General features: G+C 43.0%; 1 protein-coding gene across 1 annotated transcript in view; it reads right to left on the bottom strand.

Annotated features, from left to right (window-relative positions):
• Positions 1 to 1,727: 1,727 nt before the first annotated feature.
• Positions 1,728 to 25,603, bottom strand: part of LOC124802938 (putative inorganic phosphate cotransporter) — a 279,538-nt gene continuing 255,662 nt past the window's right edge. The window contains exons 10-11 of the mRNA XM_047264024.1: positions 16,137 to 16,222; positions 1,728 to 1,953 (exon numbers count right to left, since the gene is read on the bottom strand). Of these exons, the coding sequence (XP_047119980.1) occupies positions 1,813 to 1,953; positions 16,137 to 16,222 (227 nt within the window). The 3' untranslated portion in view covers positions 1,728 to 1,812. The remainder of the gene's footprint in view (positions 1,954 to 16,136; positions 16,223 to 25,603) is intronic.

Here is a 25,603-nt window from a genome sequence, read left to right as displayed (position 1 = left end):
AAGTTACAAACATTTAAAAAGTTATCAGTGGAAATAATCCTGCCACTTTTCCTTAGGTGATCAGCTAAATCATGTACCACTCGTTTGCCTTGAATTATTTCCCTTCGTTCAGCAGATTTTCCTCTACACAATAGTGCATTTATGAGACAACTGATCTCAGAATCTACAGCAGCGCACACTTTTATCCTGTACTGTCCAGGTTTTGAAGGAGTGAACGCTTTGAAGGGACACCGTCCTCTGAAAGTACGTAGGTGCTCATCAACTGCAATATAAGACCCAAGGATATAAAACGAAACACACATCAATGAAGATTTCAGACACAGCAGTATAGGTTCAGCTTTTGATCCAGAGACTGCTTTATCATCGCACTGGAGGCGCATCAGAATGTCATGAAATCTTGAAAAGCTCGTTGTGGTTCGAAAAATGGATAATCCATACTCATATTATCGAAATTCACTCAAAGGTGTCCCACGTGCCTTGTGTAAACCAACCATTACTAGCAGAGAAATGAGTACTTTTAGTTCTGTAGAGTCAAGTTCAAACCGGCGTTAAAGACATAGGTGTAGAATTTTTCTGTCTTTTGAATGATTACTGGTATGCGTTACTGTTGCGCTGTGCATTTAGTTAAAGATAAAGAGTCTGAGACAATGTTCCCTTGTCTTCATTTGTGGTCTAAGGTGACGTGGAATTTGTTTAGTTTCAGGTGTTATACTCCTGGAAGCCTGCTTGCCCACATCAGGTGGTACTATATCATATGTTATCTGTCCACTTCTAGATAGAAGAATAGATGTACTAGCTTCCTGAATACCATTATCATCTTCTTAGGATTCATTTACATCCAGCTCATCTCCGACCTGTATTTTTCTCCTGTCGCATCTACATCATCATCACTCTCATTGTAATTTTCAAAAATCGGTTAATCATTGCTATCACTCTTATGTATATCTGCTAAAACCTGCTTGAGGTCGTAGCACCTTTCAAAGAGCACATCATGATCCGTTACGAATAAAATATAATACCACGCCTTCCTTCAACAAAATGCAATTCCTACGAATGAATTGGTTCCAATCACGCAGCTGTATGTATTTTCTACGAATTGGTTACAATAATGGACACACAAATGTTGATTGAAGAGGTGCTTTGTTCCCAAGTTTGTATTTCTATAATAAAGTTGAATTACAACATTGAAAATAATGTATCTTGAGTATATACCTGCGTGCTTTCTGACCCCACTGGAAAAATTTTAAATTTTTACGTTACAAATCGTGATACAACCATAATATTTTGCCTATTTATAATAAAACGTAAAGAGACTATAAGACAAGAAGTGCTGTGTGCTCTTCTGAGAACAGTAGAGTCCATCTACATTGGTGGCGATGTTCTTGATTTCCTTTGTGAATTACTGAGAACTGATTTGAAACTGTTGTAATTATATTGTGTACTGCTCGAAATCTAGTGGTGAACTGTAATAGGATGTATTGTGAACTGCTGGAAATGTATTATGAGATTTCATGTCTTTTCCATGTGTCCGCAGAATGCCATACCGATGGCGGAGAGAAGATTGTAATATTCTTGTAGATGATTGTACTTCACACAGTACTGGGACGTTTCTGGTGCTGTCATGAACCTGCTCTAATTTTTTTGTCTATGGTCCAACTAACTAATAATAGTTTCCAGGGACAGTAATTAGTAAACTAAATTGTAGTGTGATAGTAATACCAACAAAGTGTACTTCAAAAACTTTATTGCTACAGCAGCATCTTTGTACTGGCACTGCGTCCAGCAAAGAGTGTGCAGTGTTTGGTGCAAGTATCAAGAGGGTGTCGCTTCCTCCTTTTTCTTGAGGTTCCAGGGCTGCGTCTCAGCAGAGCCAAAGAAGATAAACACGAGACCGCTCACGAGGTACAGCCCAGACCCGATGAAGAAGATGATTTGCCACTGCTGTAAGGTACTCTGCAACAAAATAAAACGTACATGTGGTTACATCAAACACTCAGTGTTACAGGATAAAATTTTAGAATCGTTATGCAGAATTTGGTACAGCGGAAGTGGGAATCAGTTTGTCGTCTTCGGTGTGCTGTTGCCCCAGAACTGTTATGGATTCTGGTCAAGTCAACTGTGACAAAGAACGACGACTTCACAGTCACAATTTCACGACTATATTTACACTCCGAAAGCCATCTTAAAGTGTGTGGTGAAATATTCTGCTAGTACCACCACCCTTACCTAAGGAGGGTAGTATGTGCAAAGAGTGGCTGTTGGTAAAGCTCCGTACGAACTCTTATTCCCCTGATTACCTTGTTGTGGCCATTTTGTGAGATGTGTGTGAAAGGATGTAATATAATACGTTGTGCAACTGTTCCTGAAATGTGCACTGTTCGTACACTCACTGACGAAAGAACAGACAAGACATGGTCAGATGCCAATATAATTCATACACATAGGCGCCATTGGTGGGTATGTAAATGATAAAGAGTTGCAATTCTCGGAAGCTGGTAGGCCGGCTGGCAAATTGTATTAGTGTTATTCTAGTTTAGTGTTGTTACCAGGGCCGAGCGGTTCTAGGCGCTTCAGTCTGGAACCGCGCGACCGCCACGGTCGCAGGTTCGAATCCTGCCTCGGGCATGGATGTGTGTGATGTCCTTAGGTTAGTTAGGTTTAAGTAGTTCTGAGTTCTAGGAGACAGATGACCTCAGATGTTAAGTCCCATGATGCTCAGAGCCATTGGTTGTTACCAGGCTTGATGTGATATACAAGGGCCGTAAACCATGTCATATATTTAGTGAGGGCAGTAAAGGACACAGAAATGCTACGTACTCGTGTAAGACATCATCATCAGCACCTGACATAGTTTGAAAGCGGCCTCACTCTGGGTCTCCATCTGTTCAGCTGTCGAATCGTCAAGTATCTAAACGTATGGGGTATTCAGATGTGGCAGCCGCCTGACACTGGACTTCATGGGAAGGTGAGGGCACGAATACGTGTCATCAAGGTTCCTATCGATCTCGCCTGACAATCATAACGGAGGAACGCCATAGTCTGCACCAAGCACATCGTGCCCAACCACATCAGTTCTGCCGTCTGAGAACAATTAACGGACTATCAATAAAATGTTGCGGGTTGTTATGCTGTGATCGAATGAATTTCCCATTAAAACCCACATTTCGTCCTCATCCGTCTAGGATATTTCGTCCCCCTTGAGAATGCATTCCGCAGGTGGAGACGAAACGTTGGGTTTTAATGTGAAATCCATTCGATCATGGGATAATAGCTCAGAACATTTTATTAACTGTAGCATTTCCGGCAGTGAAGTTAACATTTTACTATCAGTAACCAACTGCCTGTAACATTCTGTGTTATCCGATCTATTGGTCAGAGAACGGCAACAAACCAACTTGAAAATTACTGTGCCCTTCATAGGCTGCCATTAATACCGCAACACAATCGGCTGCGTTTACTGTTGTACCATCACTGGCAGCCATGGACTGCTGAAGAATAGCTCCACACTGTGCTGAGCGATGAATCGCGGATCCACACTGCCCCGGATGACTATCGTTGGTGGCTATGGTAGAGACTTTGAGAGAGGTCTCGTTCTTCCATTGTTCTGGAGAGGCACAGCTGTGCTACCGCTGGTGTCATGGTGTGGGAAGCAATCAGTATGATTGCAGGTCACAGCTGGTAGTGACTGACAATGTGGTACGTGACAGACATCCTGCGTTCTCATGTGTTACCTCTATGAAGGTGGCATTTCTCAGCAGGACAATGCTTGCTCAGACATGACACGTGTCTCTATGACAACTCCGCATGTTTCTGAGGTACTTCCACGGCCGAAAAGACCCCAAACCTGTTCCCACCAGAACATTTGTGGGACCGGCTAGGACGTCCAGGACATTAAGGATCATTTACAACAGTTTGCGGCCAGCTTGCCTGGGGAGATGATACAATGGTTCAAATGGCTCTGAGCACTATGGGACTTAACATCTGAGGTCATCAGTCCCCTTGACTTAGAACTACTTAAACCTAACTAACCTAAGGACATCACACACATCCATGCCCGAGGCAGGATTCGAACCTGCGACCGTAGCGGTTGCACAGTTCCAAACTGAAGCGCCTAGAACCGTTCGGCCACATCGGCCGGCGAGATGGTACAATGGCTTTATGGTATGCTTCCCAGCCAAATCAGTGAATGCTTCCAGACGTAAAATGGTTCACCGTCACACTTATAAGTGGGTCTATACTGCCAAGTTCCTGTAAATTGGACTGGATGTTGTAATCAATGAAAATAGCGTCACTTACTGTCTCAACCCGTGAAGCTTCATTTTGTTTTCTCCTCCCCTTCTGAGTACTTCAATCTTTTAGTCAGGCAGTGTATTTCAGTAGTAACCTGCTCTGTGAATCACAATGCCTATCGTGTAGCGTCTTGCCATTGGAGCATCTCCATAACGCTCTCGCTCCGACTAAACGGTCCTGTGACGAAACGCGCCACTTTTCGTTGGACCTTCTCTGTTTCTTGCTTAACGCGACCTCATAGTGGTCAGAATGTGACGAGAATGCTCTAGAATTGGTCGAACATGTGTTTTGTAAGCCACATCTTCTGCGGATGATCTACATAATTTTTTAACATTCTTCCAGTGAATCCCAGCCTGCACTCTGCTTTTCCTGCTATATATATTACGTGGTCATTCCAACTCAGTAAGATCGAGATGCCTACCTCTAGGTACTTTACGATAGTTACTGTTTCCCGTGATTTGTCGTCAGCAGAGTAATCGAAAAATAGACGGTTTCTTTGCGTACGCGCAACATATTACATATACGAGGGGTACTCCAAAAGTAAGGTCTGATCGGTCTCGAAATGGAAACCACAGTGAAAATCAAAAGTGTTTTATTTGAAATAGTTAGCTGCATCCTCCAGCAACATCTCTACATAGTCGCCGCTCCGTCTGAGACATTTGTCTTAGTATTTACCAATTTTCCAATACCCTCGTCATAGAAGGCAACCGCCTGCATTTTTCGCCGATTCTCTACGCTGATCTGTAGTTCGTTGTCTGTACCAAAACGTCGATATAATAGCCAGCTGTTCATGTCAGCAGAGATGAAAACCAGAAGGAGCAAAGTCCGGGCTGTAAGCAGGGCGATCGTACACTTCCCATCGGGAGCGCTGCAGGGGTGACCTCATTACCCCTGCAGAGTGCGGCCGAGAACTGTTATGAAGAAGGAAATGCATGACAGTTATGTTGTGTGGGCTGCACCAAATCAGGCAAAATCTCTCACAGATACTCATACTTGGCGGGAGACGCTGCTTTCTAGGCATCTTTACGTGCTCACTGTACGCTCGTAACTGAAAAGACAGACGTGAAGCGATCGATGGGCATACTAGAGACACCCCTATGCAAAGCTTTATCGAATTTTCATTGTGGTTTCCATTTCGCAACCGATCGGACCATAGTTTCGGAATACGCCTCATATTTAAACTCTGGTTCAGCCGTCAGTCGCTGCACCAATCTTTGCGCTTTGCAGGTGTTCCTGAACTCCGTTAGTCTCCTTGCGTTGCAACCGTTCTGTAGGCAATAGTATCGTCTGCTAGTTAGCTTACAGTGTTATCCACGAAATCATTAAGATGTATTTACAAATAATAATGGTCCTATCTCAGTTTCCTGGGGTAGTCCCGGAACAACTTTTACTTCTGTCGATTTTGCTCCGCTAAAAGTGATGTATTGAGTTCTACCTGCAAGGAAGCCGTGAATCAGATCACAAATCTGGACCCACCTACCCCGTATTTTGTTCACTAAACGATTCTGCGAAACAGTGTCGATTACCCTCCTGAAGTCAAAGAATACAGCATGAAGATTGGCACTCCGGATCACATGGACGAAGAGACTGAACTGAGTATCGCATGATCTCTGTCTGCAGATTCCACGGTTCTGTACGCGGGGGATTTTATCCATGACGGCCATACCAGTCGAATTCATTGGAAGCTCAGCACTAGCAGACACAACTCAGTAACCAAGAAGACTTCATGAGTATCCACTATTGAGCTTGAAAGGCGCCTGTTTACTTAGCACTGTCCGTCCCCTTTGCTTAGTGGTCAGCGCGTCTGACGCTTCCAGTGGGTCCGGGTTCGATCTCCGGGCTGTTCGGAGATTTTCTTCTCTCGGGGAGTTGGTGCTGTGTTGTCCTCATCATCATCTCATCATCATTGACACGCTAGTGGCCCAGTGTGGCGTCAGCTGAAAAGACTTGCAACTCGGCGGCCGAACTTCCGCCTATCAATACCATACGATAATTTCATTTCACTTAGGAGTTTCATTTACTCACAGTATATTTTGCCTGTTTGTGGATGCTGACGCTTATGTTTGCATTACTGAATGACAATTCGCTCTAACCGGTTTCATCGAGCGAGGTAGCACAGTGGTCTGCACAACGGACTCGCATTCTGGAATCAACGGTTCATATCGGTGTCTGACTATCCAAGATTAAGATTTTCCCTCATTTCCATAAATCACTCCAGGCAATTTCCGAGATGGTTCCTTTGAAAAGGGCTTGGCCGATTTCTTTCCCCATTCTTTAGTTACTGAGCTTGTGCTTCATCTCTAATGACCGCGCTGTTGTTGAGACTTCAACTGTAATCTCCCTTCCTTCTTTGTTTTTTTAACTAGTTTAGATCCATCGGAGTACAAGCTCTTCAGCAACCTCTTTGTTTGACCACTGTGACAAATTTCGGTCTTTCACGAGTCCGTTTGCTCTCGGCCAATATTTCCAGTTCGCGGGTGTTGGTATATGTGGTCTCTCTTGTTTGAAAGTAGTATGCCACTATTCTTGATAACTTGCTATTTGGACTTAGTAGCGGAAGAAGAAGAGTCACTTTGTACTGTGTTTTTGATGTTGAGAAGGAAGCTGCGTTTGTGTGGTGGAGGCACACGCTGTTAAGTAGACATTGCAATGCATAAAGATTCGGGTGTGACCGACTCACCATATTTACTGTGACGAAGATTAGTTTTGCGTAGCGAGGCTAGTTAGAGAATGTCCACTTGTCTCAATTCGCGAGTAGATATCAGATAGCGTGCTTCCGCGAAGTAATGGGCGCTCATATGTTGCTATATTGAACTATTTGGAAGCTGGTTATTGCATCATATACTGCTTTATTTCACTTAGAGCTACTAGAGATTCCAAGATGTTCACCTGTCTTGAACTTCAGAGATTAGTTTTGCAACGAATCAGCATCACGTGTTTCAGACAATGTTGCTTCGCTTTGTAAAATTAAATCTTTAAGATTTGGGCTGAAATATTCCCACGGGAGTATAAAGTTTATTTTTGTGTTCATTCATAATTTACTGTTTGTTAAATTAACTTCTCAAGATTTTATTCCACCGAGAACGGCACCACTCCTTACCTTTAATCTACTTAAAAGTGCCATGCTGCCTGGCCGCTATTGTGTTGTCTTACGCAAATGAACGACCTGTGTCAGTCAATTAGATAAGCAGACATTAGGCTATGAGCCGCAGCTGAGAAATAAGAATTATCTCCGTGCAAATATGGTTTCAGGTGCTAAGAAAAGGGAAGCCGTCGTGTACTGGATTGCTGACGACTGCTAAGGGCCATTATCCTGCGTTGCCTAGTACAATGTTATGTACGAAGGCAGTCAAGATTTATACATGATTTTTCTACTAATTAACTGTTCCCAGCGTTGTGAATTTATGTGCTTACGAACAAGGAAACTGTCTCATTGCATAACCGGACTCTACAAGCAGAAGGCTAACACATGTTTAAAGTAACCTGTTGCACTGTCGAACCAGTACCCTCATATGCTGCCTACAAATATTACAGATGCAGACCTTCATTTCTCTTCGTTGAGAGTAATTTATGTAAGTGTGTGCTGAGTGACTATTTTCTAAGTTGAAACTTCCTGACAGATGCACTCTGTGTGCCGTACTGGGACTCGAACTCAAGACCTTTGCCTTTCGTGGGTAGATGCTCTATCGACTTAGACTGAGTGAAGTTTGGAACGTAGGAGATGAGGAAATGGCGGGAGCAAAGCTGCGCTGACGGGTCGTGAGTCATGCTTGGGCAGTTTTAGATGTTCTGCAGTCCATATTTTATTATGACAGCATAAGGATGTCACATTGTTTAAACGTAATTACAGATAATGGCAAAGACAGTCCAAGAATTAAGATATGCCTTCAGTTAGTTTTCTTAAAACATATTTATTAGTTTCATGACACAAATGGATATGTTGTGCAGGGCCTGAATATTTGATAATAGACCTTGTGGTACATCTTTTGAGGTCCTGATCATACTAAAAGCATATGGGTGTACGGTTTTATTTTGTCTGTAAAAGTTCTATGACCCACTAGCTGTATCTCTATCCTAAAATGTAATTAAATGTTTTAAATATCTAAACAAGAAAGTTAACTCACTCGGTAGAGCACTTTCCAGCGAAGGCAAAGGTCCCGAGTTCGAGTCTCGGTCCAGCACGCAGTTTTAATCTGCCAGAAAGTTTCACTCCGCTGCAGAGTGAAAAATTAATCGTATTTTCTATTTAACTCGCGAGTCAGTTTCTTCTCTTGGGCGTTATAAATGTACATTCAACATGTCATTAAACTATTAGGGCTTATTTGTCACTTGCTTTGAGAGTAGTCTACGCTTCTTCATACACCCACCCACACCCACCTACAACACGCATTTGGGGAGGATGCCATTTCAATTCTCATTCAGACGTGGGGTTTCCGTAGGTTCCCAAAATCGCTAAAGGTGTATGCAGAGATGGTTTCTTTGAGTATGGCGCTTATCATTCTCTTTCCCAACCAGTTTTTGCGCTTCGTCTCTAACGACCACATATCGACGAGACGTTAAACCCTAATCTTTCTTCATTCCTTCAGAGCTAATTCTAATCTTTGTGGTGACAGAACTGTTCATAACTTCTATATGACCGAGAAAGGAAAGAGAGATTCCCGATTTCCACACTGCGCGCAACTGCCTCGTGAAATCTCTGCATACCGTGTATTTATGTAAGAGGGTTGAATGAAAAGTAATGCCTCCACCTTCGTTAATTGGGTTTGGATGGGAATATTTTAATAAATCAAACGCAGAAATAATCCTTAGAATGTGATCTTCAATTACCAATATTCACTTCTCCACATAACCACAAGGCAGTTGAATACATTTCTGCCGACGATGAACTAGTTTTCTGAAGCCGACACTCTGTTTCCGCAACCACAGTCTCACAGTCCTCTCAACGTCTTCATCAGAAAGATAATGATGTCCCCGCAGATCGTCTTTCACTATCGGGAACAGATGGAAGTCAGATGGTGCTAAATCTTGGCTGTATGGAGGATGCCGTGTTTGCTGTCACAGGACGTCCAACTCTTTCTTTGGCACGCAGGTCAGATGTTCCTGCCTCAACATCTTTAAACTTACTCGCCCAACGACGCACAGTACTCACAGCACCACAATCACCATAAAATGCTTTAATTCTCTGATGAATCTCCTTTGGGGTGACACCTTCTGCTGTCAAGAATTCAATGACTGCACATTGCTTAAATCGCATTGACCGACCGTCTGCGCAGGGTTCCATACTTTACACTGTAACAACACAACCGTTTAATGCTAAATCTTCCCGCCAACTGGAGCTGTAGAGAAAAGGCTACGGAACAAGCCAGTACCTGCCGCATACCAATGCTGCCAACTGTTAAAGAGTTACGAAGGTAGAGGCATTACTTTTCAGTATATCCATCTTGTTTTATGTTTACTAAATTGGCGCTAGAGGCATTCAACATGGTATTGGCACCTTGTACTCTGCACACCCTGGAAAAATAGCGGAACCTATACACAGATACTAAGAGACGCTCACGATGAACTTGCTTTAATACCACAAATTGATAAGAGATGCGTTGATAACACTGGACATTTAATACGTTAATCATGTTGGTGCACGACTCTAAACGTAGGGGAACTACAGGAACCACTCAAACGAGGTGGGAAAACAGGAAAATTCTTCTCAGATGACATAGAGGACGCCACCCGTTATTTCCAATAAAATTACTGGCGTAGTGGAAGTGGCTTTTAGAACACCATTATGTCGACCAATCACAGGGCTGAGGAGGCGGAAGAGGAGGAGAACTAGGGAGAGGAGGAGGAGGAGAAGAAGGGCAAGAGGAAGAAGTTATCTCCGAGGGTTAGACGTTAATTGACGAGCCTGGCGACAGGGTACGAGGATGTGGCAGTAAATTATGATGCATGGTAAATTACGATACACTTGACGTGAGAGTTAAGTCAGAAAATCATTTGAAAATTCACTACTCAATTACGATATAATCTCCAGCGGCATTTTCACAAGCCAAAGGTAGGCACAAAATGAAACAAAGACAAAGCAAAAATGGAACAAATACGACACCAACAAAGAGCAATAAATTGTCGATGATCTGTGAAAGAAGGAGTGACAAGTTAGTAAATGCGTTGAGACAGATGCAAACTACATTTAACATTAGATAAATAAGAGCAGATATATAACTGACTACTTCTCAGAAATTCACAAAAAATACGATCCTGGCCGGCTGTCGCCAAGTGTAACCTCCCAACAGATAAATTCCGTAACCTTCCAATAAAAAAATTACTAACCTCCCAACAAAAGTGTGACTCATATATAACCTTTCAAAATAAATCTCGTAATGTAACCTTTCAATAATTAACTGACTGTGAATCTAAACTGGTAAATCTGGACGTCAGCAGTGCTGCGTCAGGTCCCTGAGAAATCATTCTGAATAAACTGAAAATTCTTACCTCAATGATGTTGCCGGATAACGCGTATATATCTGTCCCTATAAGAAATTTTTCTGGCACAGTCCAGTGCAATGCTGGCCACTAGATTTTGTTATGTATGAAAAATAACAGATTTTCTTTACGATAATCGGCATGACTATGGATAGGAGAAATTAGTAACAAACTTTAAATTCAGATGACTGGCTGTCAAAAGTTATCTTTATTATTGAAAGATTTTTGAAAACATTTACATGGGACTTTGATATAACAATAGTACGAAAATCAGTTGTAGCAATTAACATATGAGCGCAGCAATAAAGAGCAATAATTTTTGCTTTTACCTTATACTATATCGCTCAGGCACCGCCATCGTTCTCCACGACCGGCCTTGGTAATTCATAACTCTGCTGTTCTTCTCGAGCTACGAAACACCACTACTGGACTGCAAAGATGGTCAGCGATCGACATAACCTTAGGCATCAGAATGAGAATTATAGAGGATACAATAGACCACGCCGCTCGCATTGTCAACACAACTGGCATTGCTAAGAGTATCCTACGACTTCCACATCGCTGGCAATGGGTTATACTCAATGCTGGTGACCACTTTGAAGGTCAATAATGCTTTGAAACACGCATCTATTTTGTACGAGCTGTAAAGAATAGCCACTATTAAAGTTTCAACCCTCGTATAATAATCTTGAATAACGGCAAATATACGTGAGCGGGATTGGATGCAGCCGAGAACAGGCGAACTGCAAGGCACTACCAGCTCAGTGTGTATACCGCGGCCTGAGCCAGGGAGGCCCAAGACACGACGATCACTTCCTCCAGATGCGAGCTGAGTAGGGGAAGAACGACTCGGTGGAAGCCTGCTTGCAAACTGCAATCTCTCTAAGCTTACCTTCATGGTCTTCCCGCGAAATGTGTGTAGCAGAAAGCGTTAGGTCGATCGACTCTTCTACAAATTACCGCTCCCGGAATTTTACTAGTGAGCCACACAGTGATCCACAGGACAAGGCGTGGATAAAAATATCGAAACACCAGAAACACAATACGTTGCCGTGCCTAAGAAGGCGTAGGAAAACCGTCGGTATTCTAAAACGCTTACGCTTTTCTCGGAATGGATATATAGAGGTCCTGTATGGTTTTCAGAGGAGTCTTATACCATTATTCTGCAAAATAGTGTATTTCTGGATTTCCGGAAGGCTTTGGACACTGTACCACACAAGCGGCTTGTAGTGAAATTGCGTGCTTATAGAATATCGTCTCAGTTATGTGACTGGATTTGTGATTTCCTGTCAGAGAGGTCACAATTCGTAGTAATTGACGAAAAGTCATCGAGTAAAACAGAAGTGAATTCTGACGTTCCCCAAGGTAGTGTTATAGGCCCTTAGCTGTTCCTCATCTATATAAACTATTTGGGAGACAATCTGAGCAGCCGTCTTAGGTTTTTTGCAGATGACGCTGTCGTTTATCGACTAATAAAGTCATCAGAAGACAAAAAAAATTAGAAAAAAATATGTGAATGGTGCGAAAATTGGCAGTTGACCCTAAATAACGAAAAATGTGAGATCATCCACATGAGTGCTAAAAGGAGTTCGTTAAACTTTGGTTACACGATAAATCAGTCTAATCTAAAAGCCGTAAATTCAACTAAATACCTAGGTATTACAATCACGAACAACTTAAATTGAAAGGAACACATAGAGAATGTTGTGGGGAAGGCTAACCAAAGACTGCGTTTTATTCGGAGGACACTTAGAAAATGTAACAGATCTACTAAGGAGACTGCCTACACTACGCTTGTCCGTGTTCCTTTAGAATACTGCTGCGCGATATGGGATCCTTACCCGATAGGACTGACGGAGTACATCGAAAAAGGTCAAAGAAGGGCAGCACGTTTTGTATTATCGCGAAATATGGGAAAGAGTGTCACGGAAATGATACAGGATTAGGGCTGGACAGCATTAAAAGAAAGGCGTTTTTTATTGCGACAGTATCTTCTCACGATATTCCAATCATCAACTTTCTCCTCCGAATGCGAAAATCTTTTGTTGACACCGACCTACATAGGGAGAAACGATCACCACGATAAAATAAGGGAAATCAGAGCTCGTACGGAAAGATATAGGTGTTCGTTCATTTTTGCGCTTGCTATACGTTATTGGAATAATAGAGAATTGTGAAGGTGGTTCTATGAACCCTCTGACAGGCACTTAAATGTGATTTGCAGAGTATCCATGTAGATGTAGATGTAAATGTAGATGTAGAAGTAGAAATAACAATGAAGGAGGTGGATCGCGGTCACGCACCCTTCCATCCAAAGTCGACCACAAGGGCTGAATGTTACTGAAATCTGGTGATTGTGGGGGGCAGGGGACATACGATAATTCCTCCTTCTGCTCACAAAACCAGTTCTGAACTATTCGAACTGTATGAAGAGGGCTCCTGCCGTCTTGGAACATAGCACCACCATTGATGAACAAACATTCTATCACGGGATGAACCTGACCAGCCAAAATGGTCATACAATCCTTGGCAGTAAAGAATCTTTGACGAGTAACCAAGGAGCCAGTGGTATACCACGACATGCCTGCAAAAATAATCACCAAATCTCCACCATGCGTCACTCTTCACAGTAAGCAGCCTGCATCGTAGCCTGGGATGGCACATGCCAGACGTAAACTCAGACACAAGCTGAAAACAGTGTGAAACAAGACTCATTCTACCAAGTAACTTACTTCCATTGCTCCATAATCCAGCTTTTATGGCTTCGGCAACACGTTTTCCTGTATCAGGCGTTTGCACCACTGTTTACTAGTTTTTCAATTCCAGCTCGCTGTTCATTCCCTGCTTATGAAGCTTCCATCGTGTTGTTTTTGTGCTGAAGGGTTTGGCGAGTGCGACATTCACTTATGCAGTGACTTTTGTAACTGTCGTCCTCTTACGTTTTGTCAGTACACTCTTCAATAACCGTCCGTCACGATCAATCAACACTTTTTCTTCCAACTTGTGATTTACCGGATGATGTATTTCTGTTTACCCTGTATACGGTATAGATCTTCGATAGGGTGCCTCTCGAAACACCAAATACTAACATGCACAAATCGTAGGTGCTCGCATTATGGGTGGTTGCGTAAATAAGGGAGTCATCCCTTGTTTACGCAACCACCCATAATGCGAGCACCTACGATTTGTGCATGTTAGAATTCATTGAGATCCGACATAACGCACTCATAACTACACAGAACACTAGTCTCACCACGACTGACACTTATACACATACCAGACTTCGTACAGGTGCCGCTCGTGGTCAAATACAAGTGGTAAAATACAAGTCAGACTTTACGTAACGCTCAGGTTACTTGATGACATTGTTAATAATATACGGTGTCTGATGAAAAGATAGAATCACCCAGAAGACGTTGTCGGATGTCAGTGTAACGTACGCACCATTGTCTGGTATGTAAATGATTAGAAACGCAGTTCTCTGAGACAAGTTCATTAGTGATGTTAGTGATCGGTGTTGTTACCAGGTTCAAATGGTTCAAATGGCTCTGAGCACTATGGGACTCAACTGCTGTGGTCATCAGTCCCCTAGAACTTAGAACTACTTAAACCTAACTAACCTAAGGACATCACACACATCCATGCCCGAGGCAGGATTCGAACCTGCGACCGTAGCGGTCGCACGGTTCCGGACTGCGCGCCTATAACCGCGAGACCACCGCGGCCGGCGTTGTTACCAGGCCTGGTAGGGTATATGAAGGGCGTGAACAACATCAGATGAGTGATCACTGTGCAGTATATGGGGATGCTGCATACTCGTCTGAGTCAGCGTCATCAGCACCAGACAGAGAGTGAAACGGACCTCATTGTGGGTCTCCGTTTGGCCGTCTGGTCGAACTGTGTACTGTCCAGATTTGTGGGGCCTTTAGATGTGAACTGGCCCGACGTTTCACTGCACGCGGTCATGAGGGCAAGAGTACTCGTTCTCAAGATTCTTGTTGACGACGTCTGACCACTAAAAGGAAAGATCGCCAAACTGTATACCAGGCACATCGTAACCCCTTCATATCTGCATCTGCCATTCGATAACAAGTGTAATGGATTCCCTATGGTATTCTGCGCCATCCCACAACATCGGTTAGAGACTAGCAGCACCTGGACTAGAGAATCATCGTCCCACGTGTAGTCTGCTGATAACAGCACAACACAAACGCTTGCAACTGTAGTAGTATCGTGGAAGGACACCGAGGACTGACTGCTGATAGATGGCGTCACAGTGGTCAGCGATGGATCTGGTTCTGCACGATGGATGACCATCGTCAGCAATTATGACGGTGACCTAGGCAGAGGTCACATACTCCAATGTATGGAAAGACACATCCGTGTTAATTCTGGCATCGTGGTGTGCAGAGCCATCAGCTGTGACTTCACGTCAGGGCTGGCACTGATTGAGAGTACTCTGACTGCACAACGTTACCTCGTGGACATCCTTCATGCCTATGTGTAACCTCTGATGCAGAAGTACCATGGTGCCACTTTTCAACAACACAATGCTCGTCCACATATCTGTGTGATGCTGAGGTACTTAGGCAGCCAGCAAGATCCCCAGATCTTTCTCTAACAGAACATGTGTGGGAATAGCTCCAACTTGATTTCTGAGTTCGGGTATCCAAGATATCAAGGACCAGTTACAACAGTCGTGGACCTGTTTGACAGAGGAGTGGATGCAACAGCTTTATTACATCCTTCCCAGCCGAGCAGTGCGTGCATCCAAGCCAGAGTGGGTGCAACGTCATACTGATTAAGTGGGCTCATACTGCCAAGTTCTTTGGAAATCTGAATCAATTTTGTAATCTCATATCCTGTCAACTTGTGAAGATTAGTTTATTCCTTTAATTTTATAACTGACTGCACATCACTGAAAATGTCTGATCGTGCATTTTGTTTGTCTTTCTGTACTAAAGTAAGTGACTTTAAATCTTTATGAGGTTTTGCTCTCATTTCTAGTAGTGATTCCATGAAATGAGCTGTTGGTTTCATTTGTGGCAAATTTCGTTAAGGAATAAATATATTGGTAAGTAGAAGTCAGCATCCGCAATTCCGTGAACAGGCCTGTGTAAGACGTTCTTGAGTTCACAACACAAATAATCCGCTTTGTATATTCGATGAATGAAAGAAAAGATTGAGAGTGAACCTCGCACTTCCCCTGTCAGGGATTTGGACGTATACCCGAAGTAGTGACGACTGCCTGATGAAGACTGGTGCGCTGTTTGCAATTGGAGATGCATGTGAGAGTTAATAGTCCGTGTGTGGGCAACAGTAATATCAAAAGAAACCTCCAGCAGACTATTTTTTTTATTAATACTTACACCTCCTTCTAAGATGTACCCGACCATGGCCGGCATGATGAAACCCGTGCATGTGCCGACTGCGTTCATTATACCGTACAGAGATCCTGGAAGAAAAGATACAAGATATGTTAATATAGAGAAAACGGAGCTCTAGGTGTAACATAACGGCAGTAAATAAAAAGGAAAATGTTCGAACACAATAGTATTTCATAGAACATGTTAGACTTCTATATAAGTAAAGTGATACAAAAAAGAGCTGAAGACCTGCCTCAGAAAACGGTGTATATCACATTACTGACTTCAATTCACTCCCCAGTCCATCTTGATTTTCCCCTCCTTAAAACGTCAATATTGCTCAGGCTCTGTGGTACTGAAATACCACAGCGGCATTATGTACAAAGCTGGGGTGCTATTCCAGTATCAGAGAGCTTCAGCAATACCGACGGTTAAAGAAGGGGAAAATCAAGATGGACTGAGTGGAGACCTGAAGTTTGTGTTAGGGAAGGCATTGGGCTAGACTAATCCGTGCAGTCCTGTTAGCCCCAATACCAGGGTGGTGTAGTGCATAACACGTCTGCATGGTAAGCAGGAGTCCCGGGTTCAGGTTCCAGACTAGGCACAAATTTTAATTCATTACTTCATTTCAGTATGTCAGATAATATATTCTGTCAATGCAGTCCATTATTTTTGTCACTGTAACAGAAAATTAATATTTTATCGAAGATAAAGCTGAGACTCAGTATGTTTCCAGGAAAACCTAATTCCGTCAGATTAGTTTTTTTTTGTTATTCTTTCTCGTGCTATATGGAATTAATTTGTTTTTTAGTTTGGAGGTTAATTAAATAGACATGTTGTATTATTGCAATATGTCAGAAAATATGTTCTGTCAATACAGTCCATTATTTCTGCCTCTGTAACAGAAAATTAATATTTTTTTTATGTGCCGCGTTATTTCACAATGTATTCTTACAAGATATGCAACATTCTTTCATGGAAAGCTACGTAAAAATTAAGACACCTTTCTACTGTTGTAAAATATGCTAAATACTTGTTGCTATTCTATAATACATACTGACTGTATAACATTATCTTACCTAATAAAACGTATAAATAAATAGTACCAAATGAAAATAATTATTTTTACTTACTGAAAAATTATGAAATTATGTATACAACCTTCATTGATGGAAGTATTCAGTTGAGCGGGAAGATAATCTCTTTTTAACGCCAAGTCAAGTTACATTTGTTTAACACTGAATCAAAGTAACGACTGTGTGAGAGCTCAAGATAAAAGGAAACCAGAGCAATGTCTCACATTAGCCCATTAACTGCCAATTTTTTTCTTCAAGTTACATTTATTTTTGGGTTGCCTGATTAACGTATATACTGGGAAAAGGAATTTAAAATTATAAAATGAAATAACCTTGAAATAAAAATTATATTGTAGTCGATCCCCAAATGGGGATCCTGGCACAAGCCACCCTCTTTTTACATTTTCTTTTGCCTTTGTGCCAGACAACAAAACATTCGATGTGGAGTCCCACTTTGTACACAGATTACTGCTTTCTTGCAATTTTCCTGCAAATTCCACATTTTATTTCTTTCCCAAATGTAGTGCGTTCAGTCACGTGTCCAGTTCCAGAAGTCGCTAGCTCAAATGGGTGCACTTTATGTGAATGCTTTCGGGTATGATGGATGTCCTGCTCTTTATGGATCACCAGCAACGGATGATTGACCACGATATGCCCTTGCCACCATGCTTCTGAATTGGAGCAGTGGAATATTTTCATTCGTGGGGCAGTAGGTGACGGGAGCAGTAGACGACCCACTGTTAAAATCCGAATCTCACCGATTTACCACGAATGAAGTGGTTTAGATAATGGTGGCTGTAATACCGAACCATTTGCTCATGAACACTCAGGCTGTCAGAAAAAAACTTGAAAGTACATGCAATTCTTATTCATCAAGTTCATCATGGAAACAGTTTTCGAAAGTTTGTCACTTTCGTCAGCTAGAATTCTTTTCAGATGCATGTTATCGTTGAAGCGCAGGTGGCGCTTGATTCCCAAATATCTGTTGCTGCTCATACACTGGCGTACGCTCCTTATATCAGTGTCTTAATCTCCATTCCAATGTAACTGCTCCAGTGGGAGAACACGCTAACCAGTTCGGAGCGGTACACCTAAGAACATTTTTATGCATTCATTGGATCAGTGCTGTATTATTGTCTAGTGTAGCGTACTGGACACTTCCACTGGCAGTCAAATGGTTCAAATGGCTCTGAGCACTATGGGACTTAACATCTATGGTCATCAGTCCTCTAGAACTTAGAACTACTTAAACCTAACTACCCTAAGGACATCACACACATCCATGCCCGAGGCAGGATTCGAACCTGCGACCGTAGCGGTCGCGTTGTCCCCGACTGAAGCGCCTAGAACCGCTCGGCCACACCGGCCGGCCTCGATTTTTCAATTTCAAGTGATATTAGCTTTCATTTTCTTCGTGCAATGATCTGCACTTTCTTGATCCTCTATTTTTTCATTAGCATGATCCTCCAGAGTACCTAAGGCATCAGCTGGAAGAATATCTTACACTGTATCTTCGTCGTTACCATCGCAGTCAGACGTTTCATCTACGCAGTCTGGAGGCAGTCTGACAATTTCACTAGTTTCATTCACCTCACCATCGTCATCAGAAAAAGACATTAAATTGGGGTCATTTACAATGTCTTAAATTTCCCTTATAGAAAGTGGTTTATAGCGACATACTGCGCCTGGAGAGAGAAGATAAACAAAATGTTGCTTTAGGCTGAATCTGTCATGAGCCCCAAACGAGGGTCGAAAATCAGAGAGAGACGTCACGGGAAAATAAAATAAGCCTTCGAAATAAACAATCGATAAACATCTAAAACCATTGGAGAACATGCCAGTGCTGGGAGTTAGTTACATAACAGAACCCATGGTGTTTTAAAAATGTCCAGCTCTTGTAACTCTGGAAACCTTTAGCTCTTCACACAAATAATCCTGTGCAGTCCACTCGTTTAACAACAGCTAACTAACAGTCAATTCACAAGCGCGACGAAGGTCTGGACAACAATACAAAATAGTAACAACTGTTGGCAATATAATTACAAATACAAAATTTATGTTACAAAGACTAGTCCACAAACTGGAAGCATGACAATTCGAGTAAAATCTCAGAAATACAATAGTTCAAATTTCTTTCAGTATGTTTTAAATGACAGTTCCACGTTGAGGAAACAGTTAAATACATAAGGTGCAAAAGTTCAAAACCGCATCTTCAGCTGGTAAAGTCATAGCGAATGTCTACAGACACTCTGAAGGGGTTATTCTCTTTGATATCCTCCCGCATGGTGTAACGATCAACTGCGAAGTGTACTGCACTACCCACACGAAACCGAAGAAACAACTTCAACGTGTTTGTCGCCACAAAAATGCAAACGTACCTCTCCTTCTCATGACAACGCAGAGCCTCAGACAGGTCTGTGCACCCGAGAGGAGCTCACAAAACTTCACTGGACCATTCTTCCTCATCCGCCCTACAGACCAGATCTCGCGCCTTCCGACTTCCATGTCTTTGCCTCAATGAAGAATTCATTCCGCGGAAAGCAGTACGCAGTTGATGGGGAGTTTATTGATGGAGCGAGACGTTGGCTCCGACGTCGACCAGTAGACTGGTACCATATGGGCAAATATTCCCTGTCAGTGGGGTGGCGTAAGGCCGTCGCATTGGTAAGAGGTTATATTGAGAAACAGGGTTTCGCAAGCAAAAGAGTGGGAAATAATATGGTGTACCAGAATCCTGAGAAAAAAACGAACCTGTTCTCAGAAAAAAATGTGTTGCATTACTTACTTAATGCCCCTCGTAGACATACAAGCTGTAGACATACAACCGCTTCTTTCCCAGTCTTTCACCCTAAATGTTCCGTTTGTCGGCAAAGAAAAATCACATCAGAACTGAAAGAGTCGATACTGAGGTTCGGTTTATGACAAACGAGAAATTAATGTTGCGGCCCCACTATCAGCGTTACATTAAGAATGCAGAGTAAAAAAAACTGTTAATCTCCCCCCCCCCCCCCCCCGCCTCCAACACCTAGAGGAGACCATGCTAATTGCGTGTAACACCGTCTCTGGCCCTGGTAATGACAACGATTCAACGAGGAAGAGTGTCTGCGTGTGCTTTTCGAGTGTATCATATCCATCGATGCCACTCATCGATCATTAGATCCCGTAGAACCTCCGAATTAGGCAGTATTTTCTGTGGATCTAAGATTAAGTATTTTACTAGTAAATTTAAATTAATGCCAGATTATGCATTCTGTACATAAAATGTGAATTTTCCGTAAAATGATTGATCAAACAATGAAAGTAGCGGCACCACAACAGATTAGCCTTAGATCTGTATGGAAATATATATTTAGTCTGTTGTTATTTATTAACAAAAAATCCGCTTGAAATAGTGATTACGCCAACAAAATACTAGTTGCTGAACAAACTAATGCTCTTAGCAGAAAACAATGGACAGCAGTGGAAAGCTGAATAAATTTACATGCAAACTGATTTATCATGGACGTGTGTAGCATAAAAATAAGAGTTTATATGTACTAGAAGATGGAAGGGTTTTGATTTGACTAGTGACAATACGAGTGCTTTAATAATTGGCGCCGCGCTGTCTAGGGCACCTTACCACGGTTCGCGCGGCTGCCCCCGTCGGAGGTTCGAGTCCTCCCTCGGGCATGTGTGCGTGTGTGTGTTGTCCTTCGCGGAAGTTAGTTCACGTTAGATTACGTAGTGTGTAAGCCTAGGGATCGTTGATCTCATCAGTTTGGTCCCATAGGAACTTGTTGTTGTGGTCTTCAGTCCAGAGACTGGTTTGATGCGGCTCTCCATGCTACTCTATCTTGTGCAAGCTCCTTCATCTCCAAGTAACTACTGCAACGTACATCCTTCTGAATCTGCTTCGTGTATTTATCATAAGAACTTACCAGTACCAAATAACTGGCGGGCGTTTTGATCTTGGTCATTCGTCATTCGGCTGCATTAGGTGATGGTGCGCCCAGATGAACTAGGGCACGAAAGTACAAAATGGTTCAAATGGCTCTGAGCGCTACGGGACTTAACTACTGAGGTCATCAGTCCCCTAGAACTTAGAACTACTTAAACCTAACTAACCTAAGGACATCACACACATCCATGCCCGAGGCAGGATTCGAACCTGCGACCGTAGTAGTCGCGCGTTTCCAGACTGTAGCGCCTAGAACGAAAGTACACATGAGCGAAGATTAGATCGCGTTACGGTAGTGTCTGAAAAATTTACAAGTCCTGACTCGTGAACTTGTGTTTTTCTTCAGCGTCAGCAGCGAATAACTTTGAAATACTTTAGCGAGTGAGCTAGCTTCTAAACTCAGAATGATTCACGTTTGGCGAATAGGCCAGAACTCTGAAACATTTCCGCAATTAATTTCTGGCGATTTCAACTTATGGCCACTCCATGGATTGCCATTTTGTTCCCGGTTCGAAGTGATGAGCCCATGTTTCATCGCCTATGATGATGTTCGACAAAAAATTGTCGCTATCGGTATCGTAACGCACAAGCAATTCCGCGCAGATCGCGTTTCGCTGCAGTTATCGTCCTCTGTTATACAAAGAGGAAGCCAGCGGGTGGCCAACTTCGACTACCCCAAACGGTGGACGAGTGTGTCAGCACTACTCACAGAGACGTCCAGCTGAGCAGCGAGGTGTTTGACTGTGATCCGTCTAACACCTCCAGTGAGAGTGGCCGCACTTCCCCGCATTGCAGGAGTCACAGCTGTGTGTGACCGGTCGGCACGCGAGAGATCGTACAGGTTTTCACGCCCTTGTTGCGATGATGATACCCAATGTTTCACAGCGCTTTTGTTCACTGCCAGGTCTCTGTAGACATTCGGCAAGCGCCTATGAATATCTGTGATGCTCCGGTTTCCCGCCAAAAGAAACTCAATGACAGCATCTGCTTGCAACGTACCCCCGTTACACACGCCATTTTGAAGCCCACATATAGCGCCGCCACGTATCGGAACTTATGAAACTGAAGCGGGTTTCTTCCTCGATGTCCCACAACAAATTCTAAAAACTGGCTGAGAAAAAAATTGTGTTGCACAATTTATTCAAGGCCCCTCATACATGATTCCAGATCTGTATCGCTCATTTTCATGTGTCCAGAATGAGATTTTTCATTCTGCAGCGGAATGTGCGCTGATATGAAACTTCCTGGCAGATTAAAACTATGTGGCGGACCGAGACTCGAACTCGGGACCTTTGCCTTTGCACACAGTTCCAATCTGCCAGGAAGTTCCATTTTCATATTGTCTTCGCGTAAAATGTCCCACTTCGTTCTGCTGTAGCTAAATTCACCGATGAATTACATAAATTGACATCACTTCATCTGTAGCGTCTCAGACATGTAATCAGATGCTTGTGGACGATGTCGCAGAGAAAATGACACGGCTTCGGAACGAAATTCAGAAAATTCATTGAGGCAACAAAAGTCATGGGATATCTCCTAATATCGTGTCGCACCTCAGTTTGCCCCGCATAGTGTAGCAACTGGACATATTATGGACTCAAGAAGTCGCTGGAAGTCCCCTGCGGAAACATTGAGCCATGCTGCCTCTAATAGCTTCCGTAATTCGCAATTCTTGCCGGTGCATTATTCGGATTTATGTCGGCCGATGTGGGTGGCCAAATCATTCGCTCGAACTTTCCAGAATATTCTTCAAACCAATGGCGAACAATCGTGGACCGGTCACATGGGGCACTGTCATCCATAAAAATTCCATCATTGTCTGGGAACATGAAGTCCATGAATAGCTGCATATGGTCTCCAAGTAATCGAACATAACCACTTCTCGTCAATGATCGGTTCAATTCGACCAGAGGAGCCAGTCCATTCCACGTAAACACAGCCCACACCATTACGCAGCCACCACCAGTTCGCACAGTGTCTTGTGGACGACTTGTGCCAATGGCTTCGTGTGGTCTGCGCCACTCGGACCCTATCTGATCAGTCTACGCTTTTCCAGTCGCCTAGGGCTCAACCGATATGGTCAGGAGCCCAGGAGAGGCGCTGCAGGCGATGTCGTGCTGTTAGCAAAGGCACTCGCGTTGGTCGTCTGCTTCCACAGACCTTTAAAGCCAAATTTCGCTCCACTGTCCCAACGGATACATTCGTGGTACGTCTCACATTGATTTCTGCCGTTATTTCACACAGTGTTGCTTGTCTGTTAGCACTGACAACTCTACGCAAATGCCGCTGGTCTCGGCCGTTAATTGAAGACTGTTTGCCGCTGCGTTGTACATAATGCGAGGTAATGTCTGAAAATTGGTATTCTCAGCACACTCTTGACGCCGGCCGCTGTAGCCAAGCGGTTCTAGACGCTTCAGTCTGGAACCGCGCTGCTGCTACGGTCGCAGGTTCGAATGCTGCCTCGGGCATGGATGTGTGTGATGTCCTTAGGTTATTTAGGTTTAAGTAGTTCTAAGTCTAGGGGACTGAAGACCTGAGATGTTCCCATAGTGCTTAGAGCCATCTGAACCATCTGAACCACTCTCTTGGCACTGTGGATGTCGGAATATTAAATTCCCTAATCATTTCCGAAATTGAAGGTCCATGCGCCTAGCTGCAACTATCATTTCGAGTTCAGAGTCTGTTAATTTCCAGTGCACCACCATGATCACTTAGAAACCTTTCATATGAATCAGCTGAATACAAATGACAGTTCCGCCAGTGCACTGCCGTTCTATACCTTGTGCATGCGATAATATCGCCATGTGTATGTGCACAAATCGCTATCCCATGATTTTTGTCAGCTCAGTTTATTAATCTTTTGTTCGTCGTAAACCGAAGCGCAATATTGACTCAGTCCTGATATCTTTCCTATGCTAAAAGCTTTGCAGACAAAAGTAACATTTAAGGTACAAGACGGGAATAGAAGCAGTTGGATGTGTAGGGCTTATCCATGAATGTGGAACTGTGTCGCTCACGTTCACCCAATATTCGTGGAAAATGACTTATTTTGTTGCGTTGTAACTACATCCGCAAATGAATTAAATAAAGTGACTTTATTTCACCTGAAGCATCTCAGACATGTTATCAGATGCTTGTGAACGATGACTCAGGACCAGTGGTGTCTATTCAGAAAATATGATATGCCTTGGCAGTTTCCTAACGTGGAATCCAAAACTGATACAACAATATCATCGCCGGAATGAAGTTCAGTAAGGTGGAGACATTAGCGGTATCACATTGAAGATGTACACCATTGTCGTCACATGAGACATTCTCATGAAAAATCAACGCTGATAAACATTCCTTGAGGCAGTTTCAGTCCAAAGAATTCGAAAAGATTATTTGCATTTAATACTATTTATAAATTTGCCTCTCGGCTTGAATTATTTATTTCGGGTCATGGTGATACGCGGTACATTTAAATGAAATTAGAAAAAAATATTTTTGTACTGAACTGTGATAGCAGGTACTTTGGGGGACAAGGAAGGAGCCTCCACGAGAGCATGCTATAGCAACATCATCAGATCATAGCATGCCGGCGTGGCCTGGAAACGTTATCAATAACGATAACGGCCAATCCTTCCACCACCGGAAACCTTGGAAGAAGGCAGCAAGTAGGCACTTCTCAGAGCCAATCTTGGCGATTGTAAGCCTAAACGTCGAGGGAATTACAAGCAACAAACAACACATCTTATAGGAACTCTGCCAGATTCATAAATGGGATATGTTACGCATCCAAGAAACCCACATAGCCGCAGAAGCAAAAATACCTGAAATAGAAGGAAAGCGACTAGCTATGGAAGCACCACATCCTAAACACGACAGTGCCATATTCGTTAGAGCTTAGATGACGGTGACTTCTGTCGGAAAATCTACAGCCAATGATATTGAAATACTAACAGCTGAAATTGGAAACTTTGCAATAACATCCGTGTATAAACCTCTAGGAAAAAAATTGCTTTCACCCAGCCAAAAAACTTCACAAACCAAAACACCAAATTCATTGTAGGAGATTTTAACTGTCACAGCAACACTTGGGGATATAGTTAAACAGACGAAAACGGACACCTATTGGAGAAATGGATAGAAACAAGAAACCACAGTATCCTCCATGATCTAAAACTTCCTCCTCCTTCACAGCTAAAAAATGGAAACGTGGATATACCTCAAATACAGCGTAGACCAGTAGGATACAGGTGTATACGGCTGTCAAGACCACTACAGTACCGTATCGCAGAAGCTTTAATTTTAAAAAGGCCAATTGGGAAACTTTCGCAGAGGAACTAGATAAAGCCATAGTAAACCTCGCCCCAACCCCAGAGAACTACCAGGCATTTGTGCGAATGCTACAGAGAATCTCCAGACAACGTATGCCACTAGGCTGCCGACTGCAGTACATCCCAGGTCTCTCACAT

This window comes from Schistocerca piceifrons, chromosome 6 (genome assembly GCF_021461385.2).
Source record: "Schistocerca piceifrons isolate TAMUIC-IGC-003096 chromosome 6, iqSchPice1.1, whole genome shotgun sequence".
Lineage (NCBI taxonomy): Eukaryota > Metazoa > Arthropoda > Insecta > Orthoptera > Acrididae > Schistocerca > Schistocerca piceifrons.
The sequence above is the reverse complement of the archived record's forward strand: the minus strand, read 5'-3'. Positions and strand labels throughout refer to the sequence as shown.